The sequence below is a fragment of the Crassostrea angulata genome, chromosome 5, assembly GCF_025612915.1.
Source record: "Crassostrea angulata isolate pt1a10 chromosome 5, ASM2561291v2, whole genome shotgun sequence".
Taxonomy (NCBI): Eukaryota; Metazoa; Mollusca; class Bivalvia; order Ostreida; family Ostreidae; genus Magallana; species Magallana angulata.
The window spans coordinates 6,375,411-6,402,165 of record NC_069115.1 but is presented as its reverse complement, the minus strand read 5'-3'; the positions used below and the strand labels follow the sequence as shown (position 1 = coordinate 6,402,165).

The following is a 26,755-nucleotide window of genomic DNA, read 5'->3' as shown; positions in this document are numbered from 1 at the left end:
CGGATTACGTAGGGCGTCTTCTTGACAAACATCAGCTAAGTTGCACTATACTCAGAATCAATAACATTACTCGGATTACGTAGGGCGTCTTCTTGACAAACATCAACTGATAAGTAACTATCCTTAGAACCATTATCATTACTCGGATTATGTAGGGCGTCTTCTTGACAAACATCAACTAAGATGTCACTATACTCAGAACCATTAACATTACTTGGATTGCGTTGGGCGTCTTCTCGACAAAGATCAACTTAGATGTCACTATACTCAGAACTAGTAATATCATTTGAATTACATAAGAAATTATCTCGACAAACATCAACTGATAAGTCACTATCCTTAGAACCATTCACATTACTCGGATTACGTAGAGCCTTCTCTTGAAAAACATCAACTAAGATGGCACTATACTCAGAACCAATTGCATCACTCGGATTACGAGGGGCGTCATCGTGACAAAAATCAACTAACACATCACTATTATTAGAGCCAAGAAAATTACTTGAGTTTCTAATTGGAATATCAGAACAAACATCTGTAACTTTTTTATCATCAACAAAACAATCGCTAGACTGGTCATAAAAGGAGAAGTCGGATTCACCATAATCTAACGATGAGAATGTATCAACATCTCTACCAGATGCACCAATTTCATCATTTTTCACACAACAGATGGATTTATCATGGCTTACGGAGGTTCTTTGGTCATTTTGACCGTGAACTGAATTTGCCTCATGACTCAAGGGATCTGAAACATAAAAGTTTTTTTATAGGAGTAAGTTTAATCGAATTGCACATTTCGAAAGTAATTAGAAAGGTAATTTCAAACACATTTTAAATGAACAAAACACTTTAAAAGTTCTTCTATCACAATTATGACCTTCATGGTCCCTGCATCAGGCGATCAGGCCTTAGGATGTGGCCAATATACAACAAACCCCTTTTTATTGTTGTTAATCAGATAAATGCCATTTTAACAAGACTTACCTATTTTGAAAGTTCTTTTATGTAAATGGCAGTATAAATGATCTGGAAAAAAGAAATTCAATATACACTAATTATAAAACATAAAATTTGCTTTCAATCTAATTTTTTCGTAATTCAGTATACAATATTGTATATACCTACTAAAGATAAGCAAGTTTCATTGTCCCACAAGTCAGCAACTATTTTCCGGGGCGAAATGTATATTTCATTATACCGAAGAACTATATTTTTCGGGGATGCAGATTTTTTTTCTAATGGTTAAGAAATAAGAGTTTTTCGACTTTAAAAAAAAACGTAGCAACTCGGATTACACCAGAGGTGTTATTTTCGAGTTTTATAAATAAACGAGTCATGTCAAAAGTCGCCTGTAAAAAGTTTCGATGACTATTCATCATATACAGAAAGTAGGAACTAGTTCAAGGTTAGATAGAATGGCAAGTGAATTCGTCTTTATTTTATATAGAAAGTTTCTCTATACACATAAGTATTATAAAAAAATATGCTGAATTCGAGTGTATCAGTGATGAAGCATAATAGTTAGGATCCTATTATTGTTAAATAACTCTAAAAAGCTGCAAAGTGAATGCCTCATCTGTTTTTTTTTATATGAATGATAAATAATTGGCTTTAAATGATGTATTTCTTTGGAAGATAGAATATTGCATTCAGTATTAAATTACTTTATGAGTAAACTAATTCTAAGGTTATTGACTTTCGTCACTCACCAAGTCTTTTTATTTTGAACTTCAGTTTTTTTAAATACACATTTTAATCAATCATTCGAGTTAAAATAATAATAAATTAAAGGTTACCAACCCTTTTGCATGTAATTGAAACACTCAGAAAACAGAGCAGGAAAAAAGAATAGATTGTTATTGATTGGTAAGTCTAACAAATCTTGGTCGCACTAGAGTTATTAATAATAAATTCGAATCAGGTTTTGAAAATGCAAGATAAATTTTCAATGTTGGTGCTCTACGATGTGAGTACTACTCAAAATTGACAAAAAGGCAATGAAAATTAAGGTGTCTAGTTTTCAAAATCATTTTGCAGTATGTATTGTACCTGTCTTCAAATTGACTTGAATTAATACCAAACAATTACGACAGTATGAAACATCTTATGAGTAAACAACACACATGCTGTAAGTGTTCTTTCTTGCTAATGCTTTATGCGAGATCAATAAAAGGGTTGAAATCGTTAAAATGTTTTTAGAATGACATATTACAGTGGAGATAAATTTCATAGCTTGTACTGTACGTTTTATGTTTCAGTATTTTCACAGAATATTATTTTTTTTCATTTCAAGAACAAAAGACTTTTGCTTGTTTTGTGTTTTTCTCTCATAAAAATAATAACGAATTAAAGTTGAACTGATTATTCAAAAATACTAATTAGGTCATGAAGTCACCCGCGTCGCGTCTAATCGTTAAAGACTATTGATCCGTGTAACCAGGTTTGTCTTTCAGATATAAATTGATATAACTCACTTTTTTACAATTCATATGTTTGCATTGACAAATATTTTCCTTTATGCCCATCCATTGATCTTAACAGTTACTAATGAAGCCTATTTAATTGATAATCTCAAATTGTTGGTTCATCTATGAACTACGGTTTTTTGCTTTTTTACCTTAAAAACAACTAAATTGTCATTGATGAAATAATGTAATTTATTAATGACGAATCAAATACTTACACAAATAAACTACATCACAAACAGGGAGATCCCTGACAAAGTCAATACTTAAACTTTTTAAATGACTTATTGAACGTGTACTGTGGTATCTTCCTTATTAGTCAAAAACACCTGAACAAATTTTTGAGATCACAAGGAAATAAACAAAATCAAAGTACTGAAAGTACTGAAAAGCGCTAAGTCGGGAAGAAAGTGTTAAAAATATATCGATTAATATGAAAATACATGTAAAGAATCATATTGTTCGTTATTGAGAAAAATGCACTTACTCAGAATTCAGAAATGATGTAGAATTTGGATATGTCTCAGTGATAGAATGCATGATTCTTTTTAATGATTAATGAATGCTGTCGTGTTACATGAAAACAAAATGCTGATGCCTTTTTAAAAAATCATAATTAAAACATTTCGCAATAAATTTAAGTTTATCTTTATTTTTGAAGCATAGAATGATTTATCCATTTGACTGTAAAGTCAAAATTTAAAATTTACAGTATAACAATCTGCCTTAAGCCATGTTGAAAAAATGTTTGATTTTAAAATTTTACTTAATGCATATAACATCCATTTTTTTCTCGAAATAAATCATCATGATATGGCTTTTGAGGCATCCGTATACGATATATAATTTTATTAATAATGACATTTAAATGAAACTTATTGTTAATTTAATACTGCATCTGCATGCAGGATAACTTGAAGATAATTAAGTTCTCCCTATACTGCATAGTTATGATTTTTCCAGAGTACGACTTCTCCATGATACGACTTCTCCAGCATCCGCCAGTAGGTGGCAGTATATCGGAAACGCGTAAACGAAAGTAGAAGTAGGTTTAGAAATCTGGCGACAAAAAAGCGCTGCAGCTATGCTTAGCGCTTTAAAAATACTAAACAACAATGGCAGGGTTATCTCCCTTAATATAAACTTGTAATAGTCAAGGTGGCATATACCAAGTTCTGCCAACCTAATTAATCTTTACAAAGCGATCAATATCTCAGGTTTTATAAACATGTCCTTCTCGCACTTTGGTAAAAACAAAAGTGATATCCATGTGATCAGAATACTTGAATTTCATTGGATAATGATAAGGTAGATGCACAGACAATTTATAAATAGGTACAAGACGGACGACTAAAATAACCATAAAAACCGGAAACTAAAATTTAATTTCTAAAAATAGAATTTGCAATTCAATGAAAGCATAAAACATTTGATTTGGAAATAATATTTCATTCTGATACAATTGCAACATCAAGTTGTATACTTATAACCTGTACGTTTGGTATAAGTGTTTGTTAACAACCCGATGTGTTTTTTTTTTAAAAGATAGGATTGCGATGGGTAATAGACAACCCTTTCAATTGTATCGTCTCAATAAATGTTTTAAAACCACGATTTTTATCATTATCATTTTTATCATTCCTGTGCAAAAGTTATATAAAACCTCGTACGAATTTAATCAATCAAAGACAGAAACACAAGTTCGAGAGAACTTCAACAGAAACTTGAGTTCTCAGGAGATATACCTAGAGTGAAGAATTAAGCTTTAGATCAAAAATAAATTTAATATGTACAACCCACCTGAAAATATTTTGTTAAATCAGGCATGACAAAAATAATATTTTACCAAACTCTTCAGAATTTTAAAAACAGATAATTTTGAATAATTTGTTCAACACAAATTAAAGCCATCTACATGTTTTATGATTGTTTCTTGTATCAAATATTAATACATACACCTCCTCAATTGTTATCAGCCATTTAACGCCGATGTATTAAAAGCCGGTCTGTTATACGTAATGGTTAAATATCTCAAGTTATCATGTTTGATCTTAATTCTTTTTAAAAAAATTGTCAAAATGATACAAATTACAATAACTTAATTCATATTTAAATAGTGATTTTCTGATGCCTGTTGTTGGTAGAGTGGAGACCTTGAAAAACCCTACACAAAACAAAACCGAAACTACTTTACATATTCTATTGATTAAAATATAATTATCCAAGACCATCTGAATACATGAACAAATTGTTTTTTAAGTACCAAAATATCGACGTTAAAATGAATTTAATCTACAATAAAACTCAGTGTACGTTAATACTTGAGAAATAGATAGTAAAAACAATTAATTTCTGAACAAAGCAAGTATAATTTGCTTTAAACTTGTGGTTTTGTTTCCTTAAGAAGTCTTAAGAGGGCTGGATGGACGTGACCATTTTTAGACAATACAAATCCCCTTAGAAAGAAGAGCTTTTAATAACAATATACAAACACATTCAAATTATATAATGAAAATAAATGATTTTTTAATAGTTAAATATTTATTTAGAGCTAAAAACTTCATTTTTAAAAATATGAGGTGGGTCTGTTGGTTAGTTTGTTGACCAGCCAGCCTCCTCAAACCATAGTAAGGATATATTTCCTTGAGGGTGGTAGGATATATTTCCTTGAGCGCGGTAGGATATATTTCCTTGAGGGTGGTAGGATATATTTCCTTTAGGGTGGTAGGATATATTTCCATGAGCGTTGTGGAATATATTTCCTTGAGGGTGGTAGGATGTATTTCCTTGAAAGTGGTAGGAAATCTTTCCTTGGGCGTTGAGGAATATATTTCCTTGAGGATGGTAGGATATATTTCCTTGAGCGTGGTAGGTTATATTTCCTTGAGCGTGGTAGGATATCTTTCCTTGGGCGTGGTAGGATATATATCCTTGGGCGTGGTAGGATTATTTCCTTGTATTTCCTTGAGCGTGGTAATGTGATTCAAGGGTACTTTAAAACACAAAAACTGAGCTAGCTTGTTCTGCGTCAAGTTATCTTCGACCGATTAAATTCTAAGTAAATGAAGTTGAAGTGAAGTTTAATTTAATTTAAACATATTTTATTGAGTACGTTGATTGGGTAACAGACAAAGCCTATGTAAACCCTCTCCAAAAAGTCAAGTAGTTATGTTATAAAATAATTTATGGAATAAAGTGTCACCAGTTTACAGAGTGATATATTATTGATATTTTTGTATACAAGACAAACACATTAATACCTACATTTATAAACCCACCACCTCATTCATTCATACCGGCAGACAATCTTAAGAATAGAGTTGGTTAGTTCGTTGATCAGCCAGCCTCCTCAAACCATAGTAAGGATATATTTCCTTGAGCGTGGTAGGATATATTTCCTTAATTGACAAGACAAGGGATAATTGAATATTATATAATAATCTTGACTTTTGTCATATATAAATTGTACGTTCATTTGTTGTTTAACATATACATATACACATTCATACTCACATCTATAAACCCACCACCTCATTCATTCATACCGGCAGACAAACTTAAGAATAGAGTTTCCATGATCTATCTATTTAAAAGGAAAAGTATTTTTTAAAAAATATTAATAAATAAATTAGTAAAAATGCGTTCTAGAAGCTATGATATAACTGTGACCATAAGAAAAACTTTTACAAATTAGTTGTTTGAAAAGTCAAAACTACGCTAAAGAATATAGTTAATATGTAAAGGTACACTAGTGTGTCATTAAATTGATTAAAAAGTTCAACTTTTTGTTGAGTTTATCTTGGACATTTCAGAAAAATGTATATTTCCTTCAGATTCAGACAAACAGTATGAACATCGACTGTCATCAACTAAAATCCCTCAAAATAATGCTGTAAAATTTGTTATCATTTTAAGTGAAAACATATATACATGTATTCAATTAAAAAAAATTTGAGAACCCACATTTTCATATTTTCATCTTTTTTACTTCGTTGACATGTTCTTTAGAATTCTTGATCGAAAAACCAATCGTTGAATCCATCCGATTTTCTTCTTTGAGAGGAAGAAGTACATCTTAGTGTTGATCATATCATTTTCTCTTTGCTGCCACTTTATCTTCTTCCATGATATTCAACCTATCATATGGAGAACCAGAGAGGCATGGTAAACAGCCACCTGGGTCCTTAAAATATTTATTTTCCTGGTCTATAATTTCTAATATTGCCAGTTTATGAGATTTAATATGAATCTTTGCTGTTTTGTCATTTGTAAATCTTTTTTCACAATCTGTACATCTAAATAACTTTATAAATCTGTCGTGAATAGTCCTCCAATGATTTATATACTGCTGGAACGTTGTAAAAATTCCAAAATGTTAACATCCTTCAACTTCGCATTTGTTGTAGTTTTTCCAAAGCTTTCTTCCGAACAGTTTTTCATTCTGTTCGAACTCGCTTATTTCTTCATTGGAAACTTCAATGTCTAATATATCCATCTGAAAATATGTCTAGAAAATGAATATCCTTCAATACGTTTATCTACTATATATATCTATAATCAGGCATGTAGCATCAGGGGGAGGGTAAAGGGGGAGGTAGCAGGGTTGGGGATGTTTTAGTAAAGTTAAAGGTATATCACTAAGGAAATTCATGGGGTTTTTTAATATTCCCTGTTTGCATGTCCGTCAAAATACTTTCCTTGAGGACAAGTGTAAACTTTTTATTTCTATTGAAGAGGGTTTGGTCATTTTTTCATTGTTTACAATGATTAAGTATTGCATTTCTAAGAATCAACATAAATTTTTATCAGTCGTACAGCTATTTTACAAGATACTAAGATCACAATTCATTATCATAAACAAAGTTTATGTGATGGTTTTGTTACAATTGTTTAATACTATTATATCGGTAAAAGTTAATTTTAAACTGCTAATTCGTTTTTAACATGATTACACAGTTTCTAGCGTTTGTTACATTCATTTTAAGTCTACACCTGGATCGACGACTGACTCTCAAATTGTGGTTCACCATTGGAAATGCCTTAGTGAAGCATTGTAAACATTGAAAACGGAAAATAGGTTTGAATAAAACCGTGACTGTGTCCATTTAAAGGGGCATGGTCACGATTTGGTCAAATTTTATTTATATTTTTTTTCATTATTTACAATGTTTTAGGAATGCATTTCTAATGCTCAAATGAAACTTGGGGTGCCAGTCGATGAGTTTTAAGCAAGATACAGGGCTCACAATTCTTCGTCATGTAAACAGGACCCCGTGCCCTGTTTTTGTTTAAATATGTTCAATATACCAAAAATAAAAATCTGTCTAAATATAGTTACAATGGGATTGACACACTGGAAAAAAAATTAAATTGAATTGGAAGCTACTCGATGTATGTGGTAAGAAATATGCATTTATAGAGAATGAATCTTAATAAATATATAGTTCTTGAAGACATCATGTTTCAAAGAGAGGTTTCTGGCTCATGATGTATGCCACGCCGCAGTATTTACATTCCCATGCGCTTGCGTGGCTATGAAGCGGAAGGAAAACTCAATAATTTTGTGTTGAACCAACGCGTAATTCTATTTTTCTCTTTTTAATTTTATTTATTTATTTTGGAACACCGTAAAATTTCAATAGTTCATCTTTTTATATGATATATAAAATATGTTGAAATCGTGTAAAAATTCGATATATGCTGAATCATGGGTTTGTGCGTCACCATGTCTCTTTAAAGTGCCAATTAACAGAGTATAGTAAGAGGCTATATTTTGTGGCGGAAGGTTTTCAAGAAGAAAATGAACAATTTAAATAATTCAATAGTTTTAGAGAACTGTTATTTTAGTTTTCTAATTTTTCAGTGCAGACCAGACTTCCGGATACTAGTAGTTTGTGTATTACGATATATTCATGTTGATATCATCAGGCACGTAGCATCGTTTTTGAAAGTGGGGGGGGGGGGGGGGCAGACTCATCCAAAAAATCTTGAAAAGCAAAAAAAAATAATAATAAAAAAAAAAAAATCTTCAAAATCCTAATCCGGGGGGGGGGGGGGGTGGAATTTTTTACATCCTCCAAAAAAGTGGGGGGGGGGGCAACTCCATGATAGTTCATTTTTTTTATAAGTAAATTTTTAAAATTGAGTTGCTGTGAGAAAAAGTGGGGGGGGGGGGCAGCCCCCCCCCCCCCCCCGATGCTACGTGCCTGATCATGGTTTGATTCGATGCCTCTTTTGCATCCACAAGACTTTCTTTACTTTTTGGTAGGTTAATGTTAATCTGTACAATTGTATGGGAAACAACCAAGAATTTACAACTACTAAATAAATGATAAAAAATTGTACATGTTTTGTTTTGCTGAATAGGTACATTGTAATTGAAACGTAACTACTTCTAAATAATTTGTGAAGGACGAGGACAAAACTCTTAGTAGTTAGGTCTACAAATAAGATCCGTTATTAGTTGTCAGAAAACATAGAACAAAATGACATGAATTTCATCTATGTCCTTTGATAGGTCCTAGAATATTAGCAAATGCTACTATTTACATAGTCATTCACATCCAGTTTGATAATAACTACATCGCTTGCTACTGTACAACAGCCATTGTTCGACTTTTTGTGGTCTGGATGACAACGCACTAGAGACGCCGTCGGAGCGCGGTGCCAATAAACGCAGAAGAAACGTGAAGAGAGCGCGATGAACGCAACAACAGCTGTGTGAACCAAATGAAAAACAACTTGTTCAAACGCTGTGAATGCGCAGTGAGAGCGCGATAGAAACGCAGTGAGATCCCAAAGGACTCCGAGAGGTTTCCGTGCAAGCGCAGTTGACTTATCACTGCGTCTACGCTGCGATTAGCTGCGTTCCTTGGACGCGCGAACGGAACTCTCGTGGTGCTGTTGGGGACCTTACGGTGTTGTCAATGCGACCTCATTCCGCTTCTACGGCGTGTTTATCAGAACGCAGAGCCACGGTGCGTACTTTGTGCATGTTCAAAGTGCGCGCCGTCGCATGGCGTTCTAAAATGTTCTATATGAGACCCTACTGCGTTTACCTTGGCGTTTTACATTATTTAAAGACGCAGCGGCATCGCCGTGAGGACGCAGCTCTGGTGTGACAGGGGTTTAACATATAGTGTTTTATTAATATGGCCTTTTGCTCAGTTCTGAAATCGCACAATAAGATCTTATTGATTCTAAAGCAATGTGATATTTATAAATGTGCACCATAACATGGGTCTTTCGTCCTCCATGCTTGGCACAAATAATACATCTGTATGATACGTATCTTCCCATATTTTCCTCTTCAAGTGTAGGATTTGTAATGTAAAATAATTAGATACGCATCCAGGATAGAGGTTTCAAGTACTAGTACACATGCTGTTAAAATCATTGTTTAAATATAAATTGTAAAGATTCATAAATATGTGCAACTACCGACATAAAAAGCACGCAACAACAACCAAGCTATGTTGAATTTAATGAAATTGAGATCCAAAGGACCGTGGCAAAATTCAGCCATTGTCCTCTTTAAACAGTTAAAAAAAAAAACCTTGTATGTACATTCACTAAACCGTGACGACTTACAATATCCCTTTCAGATATCCAAATTCATTCATCAAAAGCGTGTGAAATTATCAAGGAAGACGCACATTATTGCCATTACGTTTAGATGTTTTTGTTACAAGGCTCAAAAGGAAATATTTCTACTCCTTTTGAACAATCTTACGCAATACTATGTACTTGTGTGAAAAATGTATAGCTGCATACATATTACTTGGAAAAATCGCGTTGAAACTGTGATGCTAGCCATTATTATCAATTGAATATAAAATCGTAAGAAATAAATTATAACAGATTCAGTAAATGTAAAGATATTTTCATGGTTAGTAAACAGAAAAGGAGCTGATTTAGGTTGGAAATATTGTTTTCATATAACACGGTTGAGGGACGCGCAAGCTCAACATGCAGACTGTAATGATCAGATTGAGTTTAAACCCCTTATAAATAGGTTCAAGTAGCGCGAGTGTTCGCCTCTCTCACTATTAGCTGTGCCTCACATTAGGCTGGACGCGGTGTACAGCAGGTTGTTTGAACCGTAAAATTGTATATCTTTGTTAGGTTTTTTTTCATTTCGCAAAGTATGTTGTACAAAATGATTAACGGTATATGCAAGACTTAATACTGGTAATTAATGAAAAAAATTTTAAAACTATTAGTATTTTCTTAAAATTTACTTTTAGGTGAATACAACGCATTGTATATTGCACCGAAAATATCAATATATTTATTTTCTCTTTAGTTAAATACTATTTGAAAATGAAAACACCATAAACTGTTTATTGTCAACCACCTCATTGAATACTTTCACCAAAAGGTTTTGAAAGTTTTATGCTTTAAAATAATTTCACATGATCATGTTGAATATTATTAAAGAAAAGTTATCAAATCTTACCTCCATTGTCTCAGTATTCACACACACAGGTTTTATTTGCGCGCAATTCCTTAAATACAAGTGGAGTTTGGCGCCAAGTTTGAGGCTGGAGCTTATTGGTTCTTAAACATTTGGGGCGTTACAAAACATTTCTAGAACGGAAAAAGGAAGCGGGACGAAACGGAAAACATTAGATATTACATCATTTTTTTTTTTATAAATAGTATAAATCGACGAGAAACATTTTAGGAACCGTCATCACATCCTTGGATCACCAATATTGTATTGCAGATGAAATAATGCCGGAAGTTTTTTTTTAAAATATAAAATGTAGTTTATTGATATAAAGATATAGATTCTGGCTTTTGCAATGCAAATAACTTCTTATCAGATGTTCCTGTTTTGAACAACACCTCAATATTGCATGTGATGTATACAAACAATACATGTGTATATTCGTCTGCAGAAAAGCAAAAGGTTTATTATCTGTTGAGAAGGGTAAGGAACGACCCGACTGTATTATTTGGGAATAATTATCATGTGTAAATGATACCGCATGAATAAGCATGCAAGTTAAAAAAGTCATAAATAACATAATCATTATTATAGAAGTATCATTTATACTGAGTAACGCCATTAACATCATTTGTTTGTGTCATAGTGACGTTTCGTGTGCGTTTGTTCAGTTGACGACTTGGGCTGTTATTTCTTCCGTCTCAGTTTGAAACAGTGGTAACAGTTTCTTGATCACTTTCTGTTTAGTAATTACTATTTTTATCATCAAACATGAAAATTAATCGTGTGCAAAATGTATGAACACATTATTTACAAGTGATAATGTAATTCGCTGCGCCTGAGTTAATATGCCACTGTGAAAAAAATAGCAAATTTCGGGAAAAACATAATTTTCAAAGTAGTTATAAATTACAAGTCAACAAAATTCCTTGCTGAATTTGAACATAGGATTTTTGGGGGTTTTGTGAAAGTCGCACAAAGAAATGTAACGTTATAAAAATGTTTCCAATTTCATTGAATGTCTGTGTTGAGATGTACCGTCCACTCAAGCTCAATAACTGAGTGCAAATAAAAATGGGTATTGGAAGAAAAATGAAACAGTACTAGTGTCTACATTGGTGGAATTATGGTTTTTTTTTCAAAAGATTAATGTATAAGATTTATTTTCCTAATAAAATTTTAACAGCAAAGAAAGCGTTATTTTTGTGATCTCATTTCAAACATTCAAACTGTGACTAATGTACCAGGAAATATCCGTTACTAATCCATTTGTGGCTTATAAATGGTTCAAAGACACATAAAAAGGAGAGGATCCTAATTAATTTTATTTTTTATATTAAGTACATGAAATAGCTGCAAACCAGTATCAATTAGACTTTTGCAGATACATGTACTTCCGATTAATTTCTATCTACTGTCAGCTAAAAGGAATAACCCGAATATGTTTTTACAAAATCAAATGTCATGTCATAAAATCTAATACAAACTATTTCATATTTGATAGAGACTAAAACTACAGGTTTGCTCAAATTTTATTCATTTAACTAACATTAAAACATCTAACAGTTTAAACAAAATCCATTGATCTTTTTATGTGTTTTGGATACACTTATGGACTAACTTTGTATTACAATTCTGCTTATTTTAATATTTTTTTGTAATTTCATGGCGACATTGATTGCACCCATTTATTGAGTTTGAGTATGTCGTATGTAATAGAACCATTTTAACAAGAGCTTGGACTTTTCTTCTTTTTATTTAATAATTTATTTATTTTTTGAAATACAAGCATACACACAATTACACCCTCAAAAACCACACACAAACACACCAACTCACACACTCGCCATCATGTTCTAAATAATAAACTTTTTTTAATTGCGATAAGCAGTGGTTACTTGCTTGAAAAAAAAAAGTAAAAACAAATAACAACAAAAAACAAAAAAAGTAAGGAAAAGGAAAAAAATTGTTGTAAAGTTCATAATACACAAGAAAGAAAAAACAAAACATAAAACAAATAAGAGACAAATAGAAAAGTTAGTAGTCAAATATTTCTTTCCAACTATCCCACTGTTTTTCAAATTTATGCACTTTAGAACTTTGAATTGCAGCATATCTTTCAACATTATATTTTATCTTTAAATGACCAAGAAAACCAATTAGTGTTGGCACCTTGTTCAACATCAGACAAGAAAATAAGTATTGTTTCATAGATAGTATAATATAATTAATAACTTTGTTATGACATGTTAATGGAGCTTCACCGAACATGATATTTAATACATTAAACCCAATCCTTTCAGAAGTCTTTCTGTAAATATGAAGACTCAGTTCACTCCACAGAGTATGTATAAAATCACAAGAAAAAAAAACATGGACTATGGTTTCTACATTTTTCTTACAAAATCCACAGCTGTGTAAAATTCTAAACTGTAACCACTGAACAGAAGAATCATGAGTTGTTTTAAAACAAATCTTATATAAAAACATCATTTACTGAAATATCATCAACACCATATGGAGTTAGTTCTGTCCTCCATTTATTTATAGCAGTTGGTACATCATCTTTCTCATTCAAATAGTTGTAAATAATTTTGGTACATTTTTCTGATATTAAAACAGGCTGCAAAAAAACTGGCATACATGGATTAGGAATTCTTTTTACAGAACTCCTGTCAATAGATAATAGTTTCAAATATTTAAAAATTGATGTTGTAATGCTATTATATTGCATAATACATATGTCATTGAGGTTATATATGCGTTTAAATACATCAAAAGCTAAACCATTACAATCCTCATCAAGAAAATCTTGCACTACCTTTACTCCACTTTTATACCAGGATTTATAAAAGATTGTTTTGTTGGCTACTTTTATATTGGAATTATACCATACTGGAACATTTAAAATGTTGTCTTTAATGGTTGGGTGGTTATTAATAGTTTTTATATAACATGACCAAGAATAGAGAACATCTTTCCAAAAAGCATTGTTTTCTTTATGTAGACATTCCAATACAAAAGTGACACCAAAATCATATAATTTCTGTAAAAAATCATGTCCATTGATGGTGTAAAAAATATCCATCCAAGGTTTATATGATTTTGTTAACCTTTTTATCCATGAACATTTAAGGGCTGTAATAAAGTTGTTTATATCCACCATTTTTATACCCCCTGAAAAATAGTCTTGTGTTATAATTGATCTCTTAACTTTATCTACCTTAGATTTCCACAAAAATTCAAAGATACATTTATATAGGTATAAAATTGTCTCCCTTTTTGGAGTAGGCAGTGAAATAAATAAATGGTTTAATTTTGGGATAAGCAAACTTTTAATAACAGTAACTCTGCCAATAGGAGTAAGAATTCTTCTTTTCCACTGTTCAATGAGTGCAGAAATTTTTGGGATTTGAAGCCCAAAATTAATATCTATAATTTCTTTAAGATCAACTGAAAACTGAATACCTAAAAGATTAAAGGTTGTAGATCCCCAATCCAATTTCCATCTTGTATGATGATAGACTTGATCAGAAAAATTTTTGGAACCAATCCAAATTATTTTTGTCTTACAAGTATTTATCTTCAAGCCAGAAAAACTGGAATAAAAATCAATTGTATCTAAAGCTGCAAAAAGAGATTTAGGTGAACCATCAAGGACTAGAGAAGTGTCATCTGCATATTGTGATATTTTGTGTTCTTTGTTATTTATACAAATACCCTTTATGTCCTTGTTTTGCTTAATCAGCATTGCAAGGATCTCAGCACATAGAATAAATAAATATGGAGCAACAGGGTCTCCTTGTCTACAACCCCTCTGTATATCAAATTGTTTTGATAAAAAGCCACTCTGTAATATAGTGGCCGTAAAATTGGTGTTTAAAATCTTTATCCACTGTATAATGTTGTCTCCAAAACCAAAAAACTCTAGAACTTTATATATAAAGACCAAGACATTGAGTCAAAGGCTTTTTCAAAATCTATAAGAACTAAAAGACCTGGAATATTTTTAAATTCAGTATAAGACATTATATCATAGATAAATCTAGTGTTTTCCCCTATGTATCTACCCTTTAGAAAGCCAGACTGTGTATCTGATATCAGCGAGTCTAGGACTTTTTTTATTCTCAAGCTTATACATCCTGAAATAATTTTATACAATACATTTAAAAGAGTAATTGGTCGCCAATTTTTTAAAAATTGTCTAGGCTTATCACCTTTTGGTAAGCATGAAATAACACCAAGAGCTTGGAATTTGGGTATTTGTGTCAATCGGCGATGTGACGTAGACCTATCTATTTCATTGATGGCCACTCAGTCATTGCTCTTTGAAATCAACGAGATTTGGCTGGCGTTTGAGCGAAGACTACACAATCGGTGCAAAATATAGATAGTTACATCCTACTGAAAGTCCAAGGGCTTGTTAAAATGCCTCTAAAGAAAACTCATGGGGTTCCGAAGACCCTTAAACACAGCTTAGCTTTCAGCCAGGTAGGGAAGCTTCGTTTCCATCTAGACCCAATACATATACATTATATATGATGCACAGCGTACAATTCATATGACAAAAGTAAGTAGATCGATGGATGGATGGATGGATGGATGGGTGAGTGGACGGGTGGACGGACGGACGAACGAACAGACGTACAGAGAGATAGATAGATCTAGATATTCGAGGGTTGTACAAAATGTGCTTAGACAAGTGGCGTAATTCAGTTGATAGAGAACACAGAAAGCTGAAACTTGTACTAAGCAGTTTGGAAGTATTTTGTACTGTAATTATGCCTTGATATCAAATATTGTTTGGAATTGTATTATTAAAAAATTTAAAAATACCAGATAATTAATTCGACATGCGGCGCAAAAAACTTCGAATCAACATACATTGTACAAAAGGAAATTTGTGAAAAAAAACCCAATTTTCTAAAAAAAAAAATTCAAGTACAAAATAATGTTTATAAATCTATGTTCATATGTATTCTTCTATTATGTACTCAATAATTTTTTTGGAAAATAAAACAAAGTTTTTAAAGATGTATATAGCGCAGGGTGGCTTTTTGCTAGGTCAAGGCTCCTCACTTCAAAAACGTTGTTACGAGCCTGCATGCAAGTGATATAATTGGGACCAATGTGATATGTCAATGCATGTATATAATTCTACTCGGCTAAATGTGAAACAAAATCGTTTCATGCTATGTCTTCATAAAGGGGAAGCATGGCCATTTTTCATTTTTTACTGTATCTTGGTCTTCGAATGCAGTTCATTGAAGGGTCGATCACTCTTATACGCTTACTGCATAATTTTAAATTGTTACTATCAAGTGTACAGACTAATAATAATGATAACTTTTACGATAATTATTTCCACGTGCAACTTCTTTATTTAGACCTGCATTATTTTATTAACATTAATCTATAATCGTTGATAAGGCACGGGACAATGGCATAACATGGAACTACAGGTGCTTGTTGACTGGAACACCCCCCCCCCCCCGCCCCACCCACAACCCTACCCACTCCGATCGAGTTTTACAGAAAAACCCATAGGATTTACTCCCACATTACTAAAATAATCTTAAGTTTAAAGATTGCTACAAAATATATACCCAAGTTAATAAAAAAAAAACCTACCAAAAACGGTTTATTAAAACACCCCTCCCCCCGCTGCACATCTCTTTTTTATGTTCAGAGGGCCGGGGGAGGGGGTATTTTAAAAAATGTTTTTGGTAGGTTATTTTTCTCTATTCACTTTGATATATTATGTAACGATTTCTAAAGATTATTTAAGTAATGTGGGAGTAAATCCCATGGGCTATTCTGTAAAACTCGGTCGGAAGATGGGGGTCCAGTCAACAAGCACCTGTGCATGGAACAGGTCACATTTGATTTGCCTAAGATGATATGGAGCTCAATTATGGGTTAGCGAAAAGTTAAAAAGTTGAAAAGTTAAGACATTTGCTTCTATGGATATTTGGATAAAACACTTTTCAATTCATTTTAATGAAGTCAAATATATTTAGTACATACTATTATTAAGTAGGCCTATTTAGTTTTTAAATGTTTTTGATTTTAAGATTAGGTGTTAAGATTAGGTGTATGTGACAGAAGCAATATTTGATTTTAAAAGGACGCACAATTTCAAATAAATCAAGGAGTACTCGACTGTCGCTCGACTAAACCCCCGATTAATCGACTAAACCAACTGTGAAATTGACATTCCTAGTTCAAAATACAAGATGATTATAATATGAAACGTGCATAAAAACTCTAGCTTTTAGCAATTTGCACAATTTTTTGCATGTCTCTTGTACCTTGATACTGTATCTTTACATAGATACAAACGTCTATCTCTATATACAAGTTATTTGTCTATATCTAATATGTCCACAAGTCAAATAACCATGCAACTTTGGTATGCCAACATGCAATATAAATATGCAGAGATGCAATAAAAAAGGATTTGATATAAAAGAATTTAAACAAGTGATTTGGTAAAAATTAAAATAAATCAACTTTATGAAATATCAATTATATATATAGGTATAGATGAATTAAATCTTGGTTGCTTATGTCGACATGCATATCATTTATAGTCTGTCCCAAGTTACTGCTTCCATCACTTTTTCATGATTTTTAATAAAAATACATGTGGAAAAAATGCTGTTGAAATCGATAAAAGGGGAAATATCCAAAATATCTTCATTGTCAAATTATAATTTTTCACTCATAAAAGTTCACAAGAACGTACAAAAATTCTTACGGAGATTTATAATGGGAAATGTTTACATCTTTTCTCAATTTGGAAGTACTCGGGACACCTCGCGCAATTTTTCAACGTTATCATCCGAGCTTAATCATGGCTGATTCAATGCAAAATCACCGTAGACTTTCTATTTTGGGATGTGTAATGAAACCTGAAGCGGTAAAGGGGGCGTTTCAAAACAGAAAATCTGGACATTTTTCATATTAGTGTATGAACGTAGTTTGAGCACAAAGGTATTTATGATTATCGAAATATCAAGCAAAAAGTGGTGGAAGCAAAAACCCGGGACAGAGTAGAGCTATGTTGTTTATATAGAATTGGACATGGAATATTTGTCAATATAGAAATAGCTTATACGACTTACAGTTCTACATATTTTGCATTTTACAGGTCTGATTTCGCACACGGAGGATACAATCGGTCATTCGAACGTTTTATTCATTTTGATATTATAAAAAAGGCCCACCTTGCATATCATCATCATAACATTTTTTGCAATATCTTGCTTGTTGACATATCTTGTTTTTTTATGATTATGTAGATTTTAAAAAAGAACCCATATGTATTAGAAATGAAAACAAACTCATTGACATCTCTCTTTTTAATTTAACAGCTTTGTTAGTCTGTATATCATCTATTTGAAAATGAATGGTATACAGTTCATTAAACTATATTTTCATCTACCGAGTATTATTTCCTCTATTTCTTACGGAAACTTGTAGTTAATTCATAGCTCTATAGAAACATTCAGACTGAAATCTACACGCCCCGTTTATCGATTGGTCGAAATCTACAGCGGCTGAAACTGATAAGAAACTGACAGGAGTGAAATTGACACGCCCTGTTTATCGATTGGTCGAAACCTACAGCGACCTAAGAAAAATCACGGACTGCACGAAATAATCATGATGCTGTCAGACTCAAAGTCTCACAGGAGACGATTTGGCTGTTTTTTTAGCTAACGTACTTACGTTCATTAACAGTAATTTAGTGAATTTTACTTACTTTTGATAATCAATGCACAGTATTAATTAGACAAAAGAAAGATGTAAATATAAATAATAAAATACTTTCTTTGATGATTCATGCGGGTTATGAAGATAGCGATCATTGCAGAAAAATTTTACATAACCTGCTAACGCGGGTTATGTTAATGTATTTTTTCTGCAATGTCGCCACCTTCATATCCCGAAGGAATCACAAAAGAAAGCATTTTATTGTTTAATTAAACCAGTGCTAATTCGAACTGTATGACGTATCCAGAACAATAACACACACAAGCTTTGGTAAGTCAGTGGACTACATGCCTTTATCTCATTAATTTGTTACTGAAAATTTAAAGTAAAATCTTATAATCCAATATCAAGATGGCGACTAAATCCGCTTATATAGTGTACAGGGGGGATGACGCGTGTCGTTATGTTTTACCTTAACGCTTGAGATTCGACTTTGGGCATGTTTTGTTTCTAGAACCGACGACTTTCAATTATAAGGTGACACATTTGAGTTGGAATCGGAATCACACAGATGATTTTAGTCACAATTTCTTGTTCTGCCCCTCGCTATAACTCTTTATAAAAATTGTCATTCCTTTCTTGAAACATTTTAATGATATACGGAAATTCAAAACACAATTCATACAATTCATGTATTTACGTTCACGATAGAGTTTTCCTGAAATCGTTGTAATTCATATATAGCTCTATGTTGACGAGACTTACGCGATTCAATGAAACGATATTATTATATGCGCATTGCTTACCTTAAAAATACCTAAGAATACATCGATTAGCTAATTTCATGTCAACTTTAATTAGAAGATTGATAAGTGAGTCCATGGACTTGCACGGACTGACCTCAGACTTTATAGTGGTAGTTGTGGTTACCTGCTAACCTTCACATATATGGTAAATTGGCTGTTCCTTTTGTGTAACGTTCTGAACGACACAGATAATTTTTACTCACTTTTTACGGATAATTGATAAAGAATTCAAAGAAAGGTGCAAATATAACAGAAAATGTTTTGCTTTTTATGATTTATATAAAATATCAATCACAAAAATCAAAACATTTTCTGTTACACATGTATTTACATCTATCTCTGAATTTCATATTGATATATTTACATCTACCAAGTATGATACACTCTATTTCTTATGGACACTTATAGTTAATTCATAGCTCTATAGAAACAGCCAGACTGATCACGAAATCTACACGCCCCGTTTATCGATTGGTCAAAATCTACAGCGGCTGAAACTGACAGGACTGATATCGACACGCCCTGTTTATCGATTGGTTGAAACATACAGCAACCTAGTAAGAAAAATCACTGACTGCACGAAATTATCATGATGATTTCAGACTCAAAGTCTCTTTTGGCTGTTTCTTTTAGCTAACATACTTATATACATTAACAGTAATTTAGTAAATTTTACCTACTTTTTATAATAATTTCGTTAATTGGTTAAAAGAAAAATGTAAATATATTAAACAATAAAATGCTTTCTTTGATGATTCATGCGGGTTATGAAGGGAGCGATCATTGCAGAAAAAAATTACGAACGCGGGTTATGATTTTTTTTCCTGCAATGTCGCTACCTTCATATCCCGCATGAATCACTAAAGAAACCATTTTATTGCTAAAATATTGTATGATACATACACCGTATACACCCTTTGTATAAACAATAAGCAATATCAGTCATGGGAGATTTTGATATCAGCAGTGATGGTATAGAATAAGTACCAAGAGAGGATTGTATCAAATCTAGACTTTTAAACTGAGTTCTGTTAATAAATATTATAATATCTCTTCTATTTTTACCCCAAGAGCAGTATTAATTTCGTAAAGGGGGGAGGGGGACTCTGATTTCAGTGATTTGCAATGTTACCAGTAATGGGGATGATACGCACATTTTAATTGAAATTAGTCCTCAAGGAAATATCATGAAGAAGTACATTTACGAGTCTTTCTTTAAGGAGGCTCGGAAGTCAACAAATTAACCCTCAGATTCATCATTCACCTCGTATTTTCCAGACTGATTTTGTTTATCTATAAACTACATGTATTTTGTAGTGAAGAAAAATTTCATTTAGTTTAACTAAAATTTGAATGTTTTCATTTATCTTTAATTTATTTAGATTTCTTCTTTTTGAAAAGTTCTAGATGATATCTCACCAGATTATCTCATTACCTGAACAGATTATCTCACTACCTGTATAGATTATCTCGATACATGTATAGATTATCTCGATACCTGTATAGATTATCTCAATACCTGTATAAATAATGTATAATCTATCTTGCTATCTGTATAAAATGCATAATATTCCTAATCTAATATAGATTATCTAACTTCCTGTATGGATTATCTTGCTACCTGTTTATATTATCTATTACCTGCAAATAATATTTTGCTACATGCTTGGATTATTTATCTACCTGTAAATATCATCTATAGATTAATTTGCAACCTGTAAAGATTATCTCACTACCTGTGTATGCTTAGTATTATTAATTCACAAGTACCTGTAAAACACAATCTCACTACCTGTACAGTATCTGTAGAGAATTTTTACTACCTGAACATATAATTTAATAGCTGCAGATCTGTAGCTCTCTGGTTGAAAAAAATTCGGATAGACAAACCAGAGAGCTACAGTTCCAAGCGTTGTAAAAACCTCCGATTTACGCCGCCGTTTTTGTGTCGCTCGCTTCGGGAATTATATCCGACTTTAAAAGCATTCAACCGCCTAAAAAATTGGATTTATTAATTAAACATAAAGTTTACCCTAACTCTGCTAACTTTGTTTTCCTTTCAATGGTTCACAACGGTCATCCTTCGCCTTGGAATGTCATCGTTTTAAAAAACTCGCCTTATGACAACCATGTTTACCTAGTAGCGAGATCTCGGGTGCGTAGATTTACCCAAATGGACCCAAATGAACCCAAATGGCGATTCAAGCGGAAAACAATTATAATAAAATCCTCATAATTTAGGGAAATTTGGAAAAATAAAAGCCGAAGGTCCATAACAATAATTAAAATTATTTTTAAAAGTTGTTTTATTTTCATATAATATATATATTTATATTATTTTAATATAATTACATACATTATATACTTTTACAAATCGAGATAAAATGCTCATCTTTATTTTTCAAAAACAATCTTTAAAAATATACTGAAATAATTTTAATTATTGTTTTGGACCTTCGGCTTTTATTTTTCCAAATTTCCCTAAATTATGAGGATTTTATTATAATTGTTTTCCGCTTGAAACGCCATTTGGGTCGCCATTTGGGTCTTTATTTTTCTCAATAACGGCTAACAACCCCATGAAATGACTAAAACAAGTGATAATATTAGTAATAAGGATTTTATTATAATTGTTTTCCACTTTAATCGCCATTTGGGTCCATTTGGGTAAATCGACGCACTCGAGATCTCGCTACTAGGTAAACATGGTTGTCATAAGGCGAGTTTTTTAAAACGATGACATTCCAAGGCGAAGGATGACCGTTGTGAACCATTGAAAGGAAAACAAAGTTAGCAGAGTTAGGGTAAACTATATGTTTAATTAATAAATCCAATTTTTTAGGCGGTTGAATGCTTTTAAAGTCGGATATAATTCCAGAAACGAGCGACACAAAAACGGCGGCGTAAATCGGAGGTTTTTACAACGCTTGGAACTGTAGCTCTCTGGTTTGTCTATCCGAATTTTTTCAACCAGAGAGCTACAGATCTGCAGCTAATAATTTAATACCTGGGTAGATTATCTGACTGTCATTTTACCACCTGTCTTATTTTGACATGTCTAAAGCGACACCCGATTTAACTTGTTTACCTTCGTTTACAATAACTTACAAATGTTGAACCAACCTAAGATTTAGTATAATCAGACTTTCTGTGTAATCAAAAACACCACAGGCTTTACTAAGTTCATGCAGTTTACAAATGCCATATAATCTTTTTAAGAATCAATCCCCATCACAAAGCTTATTTTCTAATGTGGGTGCTAGTTGTTTAAATGTAGATTCAAGGAGTTGGCAGCCGATTAGACTGCATTCCAACCTGAGCTTTATTTGCTTCCAAACTTGTCAATCCTTTATCCTATATTGCAGTGTAATCAAAATATTCATTGACAAGCTTATCCCTCCCCCTTTACACTCTTATTTTAAAGTTAATAGGGGAACGGATGAAAAGGAGAGTGTGGGGAAATATCAAAGTAAAAAAATCCAGTATCTAGCTATCACTACTTATCAACAAATATTTTGCTTAATAATCTACATAATACTTAACTATCATGTACAAAAAGTGTGGACACTTGCAGCACTATCTTGGCTAGCCAAGGGTTTTCGGTCCAATTTGTTCCTCATAAAAGGGGAGCAAAGTTTATGGGGAGCAAAGTGGACCGAAAACCCTTGGCTAGCAAAGATGTTGCAGCACTAGTTTGTTTGGGATTTTGTACTCAGGTTTGTATGGCATTTGCTTGCATTAATTTACTAGCTTAGCCATTAGACCTGGCAGACAGGATTATAAATCAATAAACATACAAGTGCTGTTTTATTATGCAAAATTAATCTTTATTGCTTTGAACAATCTTAAGAACGTAAAATATTTACCAACATAGGTAACAGAACAGGATTGTGGACTACTGAAGCCGACTATTGAAGCCGTAGAGGTGGAATTCCGTCAAAGCATTGATATATACAATTATCACAGAAAAGGGGGGAACCTATATAAAATTGGAATTGGTGTATATAATACTGTGCAATACATGTAAACAGTGGCTAATACAGCATAATAAAATTATACATATGAAAAAGGGGGGTAAAAAACAATGGCAAAAGGGTGTATATATATAAAAGCACGCTTTGTGTGTAATACTGATATTAGAAATCATGCAACAAGGTTAATATACAGATAAAATTTGTAAATTCAAAAATCAACAAGTTAAACTTTCGAGCAAATACTTAATACTGTTAGAATCCTTGCCAACAACAATCTGCAACAATCATTTTTTCACACATATTAAACTGGTTGTTTTCTTTCCTTTCAGAAAATATCCCAAGCTGTAGTACAAAGCACCAGCAAAATAAGTTCAGAATTTCTCTTGAGCAATTCGGATTGGTGCACACTTGTTTCAAGTGGTAAAAATAAAATAAATATTAAAACTCCACACAACAAAAATAAATCAACAAAAATGAATTATATAAAATCACAGATATGCAGTTCTAAGAAAAGTGGCTTTGTCCTAAATTTCCATGAAAATTCCCAATTAGAAAAGCGAGTTTATTTTCAAGCTTTTTGTTTAACTATTTTCCCGGGGAGCGGATCCATTCACTGAACGAATGACCTCCACTTCACGAGGTCGCTGGGAGGAATTCCAAACTTCTTCTTCTTATTGTCTGTTTGGCGACTAAAGAAATATCCACAGGTGGGCTTTTCCTCCGTGTAGAATGGCGCAATCGAGTTCATTTTCACTTTCTCTCCTCCGATAATAACATACGAGGTGCCTCCCTCCTTCACAATAGTAGCTGGGAGCGGATCAGACATATTGGTGGATTCTCGCTGAAATCGTTGAAAATGGCGAGAGTACCGCTTGGACCCCAGTCCTAGTTTACTCAGTCTCTTGTTTTCCAGTCGCTCCCAAGTCAGGGTTTTTGGATTGGGATTGAAGGACTGGAGATGTGTGAACCCTATTTCTTCCGGCCTTTGATCCAAGGCTGTCGGCATTTCCCGTTTCTCTAACTTGTTTCGTCTTCAACGACGAGAGGGATTTTCTTCTTGTTTCTGGGTTGCTAACCAACTCCCCGTGTCCTGAATGCAGTAAGCCTGATTATCAAACGGTGGCAATCAATAAATCGATGAATAAAAGAGATTTAAACCCCGTGTGCAGTTTGGCGTGGAAAAACGCAAATCTTCTTCCAAGTTATTAGCGTCACAATCACTCTATAGCGACGGGAAAATCTAATTCGTGAATAGAAAACGCTTGAAATCCGGATTAAATTTTTACTTGCACTTAAAAAAAAATGATAATAACCAAACAAAACAAGCAACAATAATGAATGTACAAGCCCTACGATAACATTTGCAAATAAGATCCCCAAAATATTTATAGATTTTTAAAAAAAAGGGGGGGGGTTATATGTCGTGCGGTAAATAGGGAGAGGACGTTTCAATCTCATTCATGGAATTCTGCAAATATGCTTATATTTTAACAAGATTTGTTGTCTTTTTAACATCCCAAATGAATCAACATTGCACATATGCATTCCCTACCTGAGTTCCCGGTCAAACTCACCCCCCCCCCCCCCCCAAGAAAAAAAAGCCACCAAAAAAAAAAATCATTTCAACCATTTGAGGTAAAGGTGGTGCATGTCTTTCTTTGACAGATATATTTTCGAGATATAAAATCGGATACATAACTAAATAAAAAATATCAAAATACATGTATTTAACTTCTTTTAATTATTAGTTCATAGATTTTTCGGCAGATGCAAACGATTGTCACTCATCATGTGATAATGTTTCAAAAGATATTTCCATTTAATTTATTCGTATACTCCGGCATTAGGACATTGCTAACCATAAACATTTCATTTACAGTGATTATTTCTGATTTTAATGATTATAACTTAATTAAAAGTAAATGGCTATTTTTTTTGTAATCCAGTATCACCAATGATTTCCAACCCACCTCTGTCATTTCTAAGACACGGGGAAAATTAAGCGTGCATGCAAGAACTTGCGGTACAAAATCGTACTTGGTTATCACAAAAATGTACCTGTATACAAAACTAAGAATGGTGTGTGTTAAATGGTCGAAAACTGGTCAATGTCTTTATATAATCCCATTTTAAATTGCTTAATAATATTGAATGAACACATGTGATTAAAAATCTAAAAGAAAGGCAAAAGATCGGACCCATGCATGGAGATGTCAATGTCTTCTCTCAACAGCTAACTCAAATATATTTATATCTCATTTAATTTTTCTAAGTTAAATTAACCTCCTAAATATCGAACAAAAGTTTTCTTAATGAACTAATTTTCTTGACCTAATTGCATGACTAAGTTTATGTGTGTCGGAAAGATTAAGAGGCCCATAGACTACGGTGCTAATCTGAATTAAAGTGAAAAAAGTCTTTTTTACCGATAACATCAAACTCTGAGCTCTTCTTCCAACCATGGTTTTTTGGGCATGTTCTTATTTACCTTCATCTAAGAAAGAATTCCAAAGTCCTGTAAATTTTTCAGGATTTAAAGAAAAAGCACATCTTTTATGGCCTCTTTTTAAGTCCAGGGTAAATGGTTACATTAAATCGGGATATTTGAATGGCAGTGCCACAAACTGTGATAGCATTGTGAAATTCTTCCATTATAATTCCATTTTATCCCTTCTTTGAACTTTGCAACCCTCCTGGTGCCCTAATCTCAGCGAGATTCGCCGAGACTGAAAAATTTTTGACGGACGTCTCTTCAAAATTTTTTCAGTCTCGACGAATCTCGCTGAGATTACTGGTGCCCCATAATTTATCAAGAGTGACAGTTTGACAATCATTGCGAATTGAAAACTGCAAAAATGGTTTTATTGAATGTTGGATACACCGACATTTAATTTAATTTTTTTTTGCAAGTTTCATCTCAGAAATATGTCACCATAATCCAGTTTATCTTTCGTATATTGTAAATTCCGCAAGACTGGTTTATGGTATACATGAATTCTGCTATAGAACTTTGCATTTCTGCTGTCAAGGGCTTAGCATTGATGATTATTTCACACACATTTTTTAAATCTTGCTGCAAAACACAAATAACCTACCTGGTTGCCGACAGTCTCTGTGGAATTAGGGTTGAACAATAAAGGACTCTTTTTTTTTTTATCAAGAAAACAATTTAAATTAAACAAATTTCAATGCAATTACAGTCAAACTTCGTTATCTCAAACTAGATGGAACTATTTAAAAACTTTGAGATATGAGAGTATTTAAGATATCGAGGGTAAAATACTTAAAAAATAAACACTTTGACATATCTATTACATACGGGATATTTCAGTGTTC

The 26,755-nt window shown here is 32.6% G+C and overlaps 1 protein-coding gene and 1 long non-coding RNA gene across 2 annotated transcripts; both read right to left on the bottom strand.

Moving 5' to 3' along the window:
• Window positions 1-102: 102 nt before the first annotated feature.
• On the bottom strand, window positions 103-4,495 carry LOC128186089 (uncharacterized). Its single transcript, XR_008243888.1, has 3 exons — window positions 4,427-4,495; window positions 988-1,029; window positions 103-748 (listed from the first exon to the last, which is right to left on the bottom strand). It is a non-coding gene; the product is annotated as an uncharacterized LOC128186089 (long non-coding RNA).
• Window positions 4,496-23,250: 18,755 nt separating this feature from the next.
• Window positions 23,251-24,611, bottom strand: LOC128183944 (uncharacterized). Its single transcript, XM_052853186.1, has one exon. It carries the CDS (start codon window positions 24,423-24,425, stop codon window positions 24,030-24,032), a length of 396 nt encoding a protein of 131 aa, XP_052709146.1. The 5' UTR covers window positions 24,426-24,611; the 3' UTR covers window positions 23,251-24,029.
• Window positions 24,612-26,755: the final 2,144 nt, after the last annotated feature.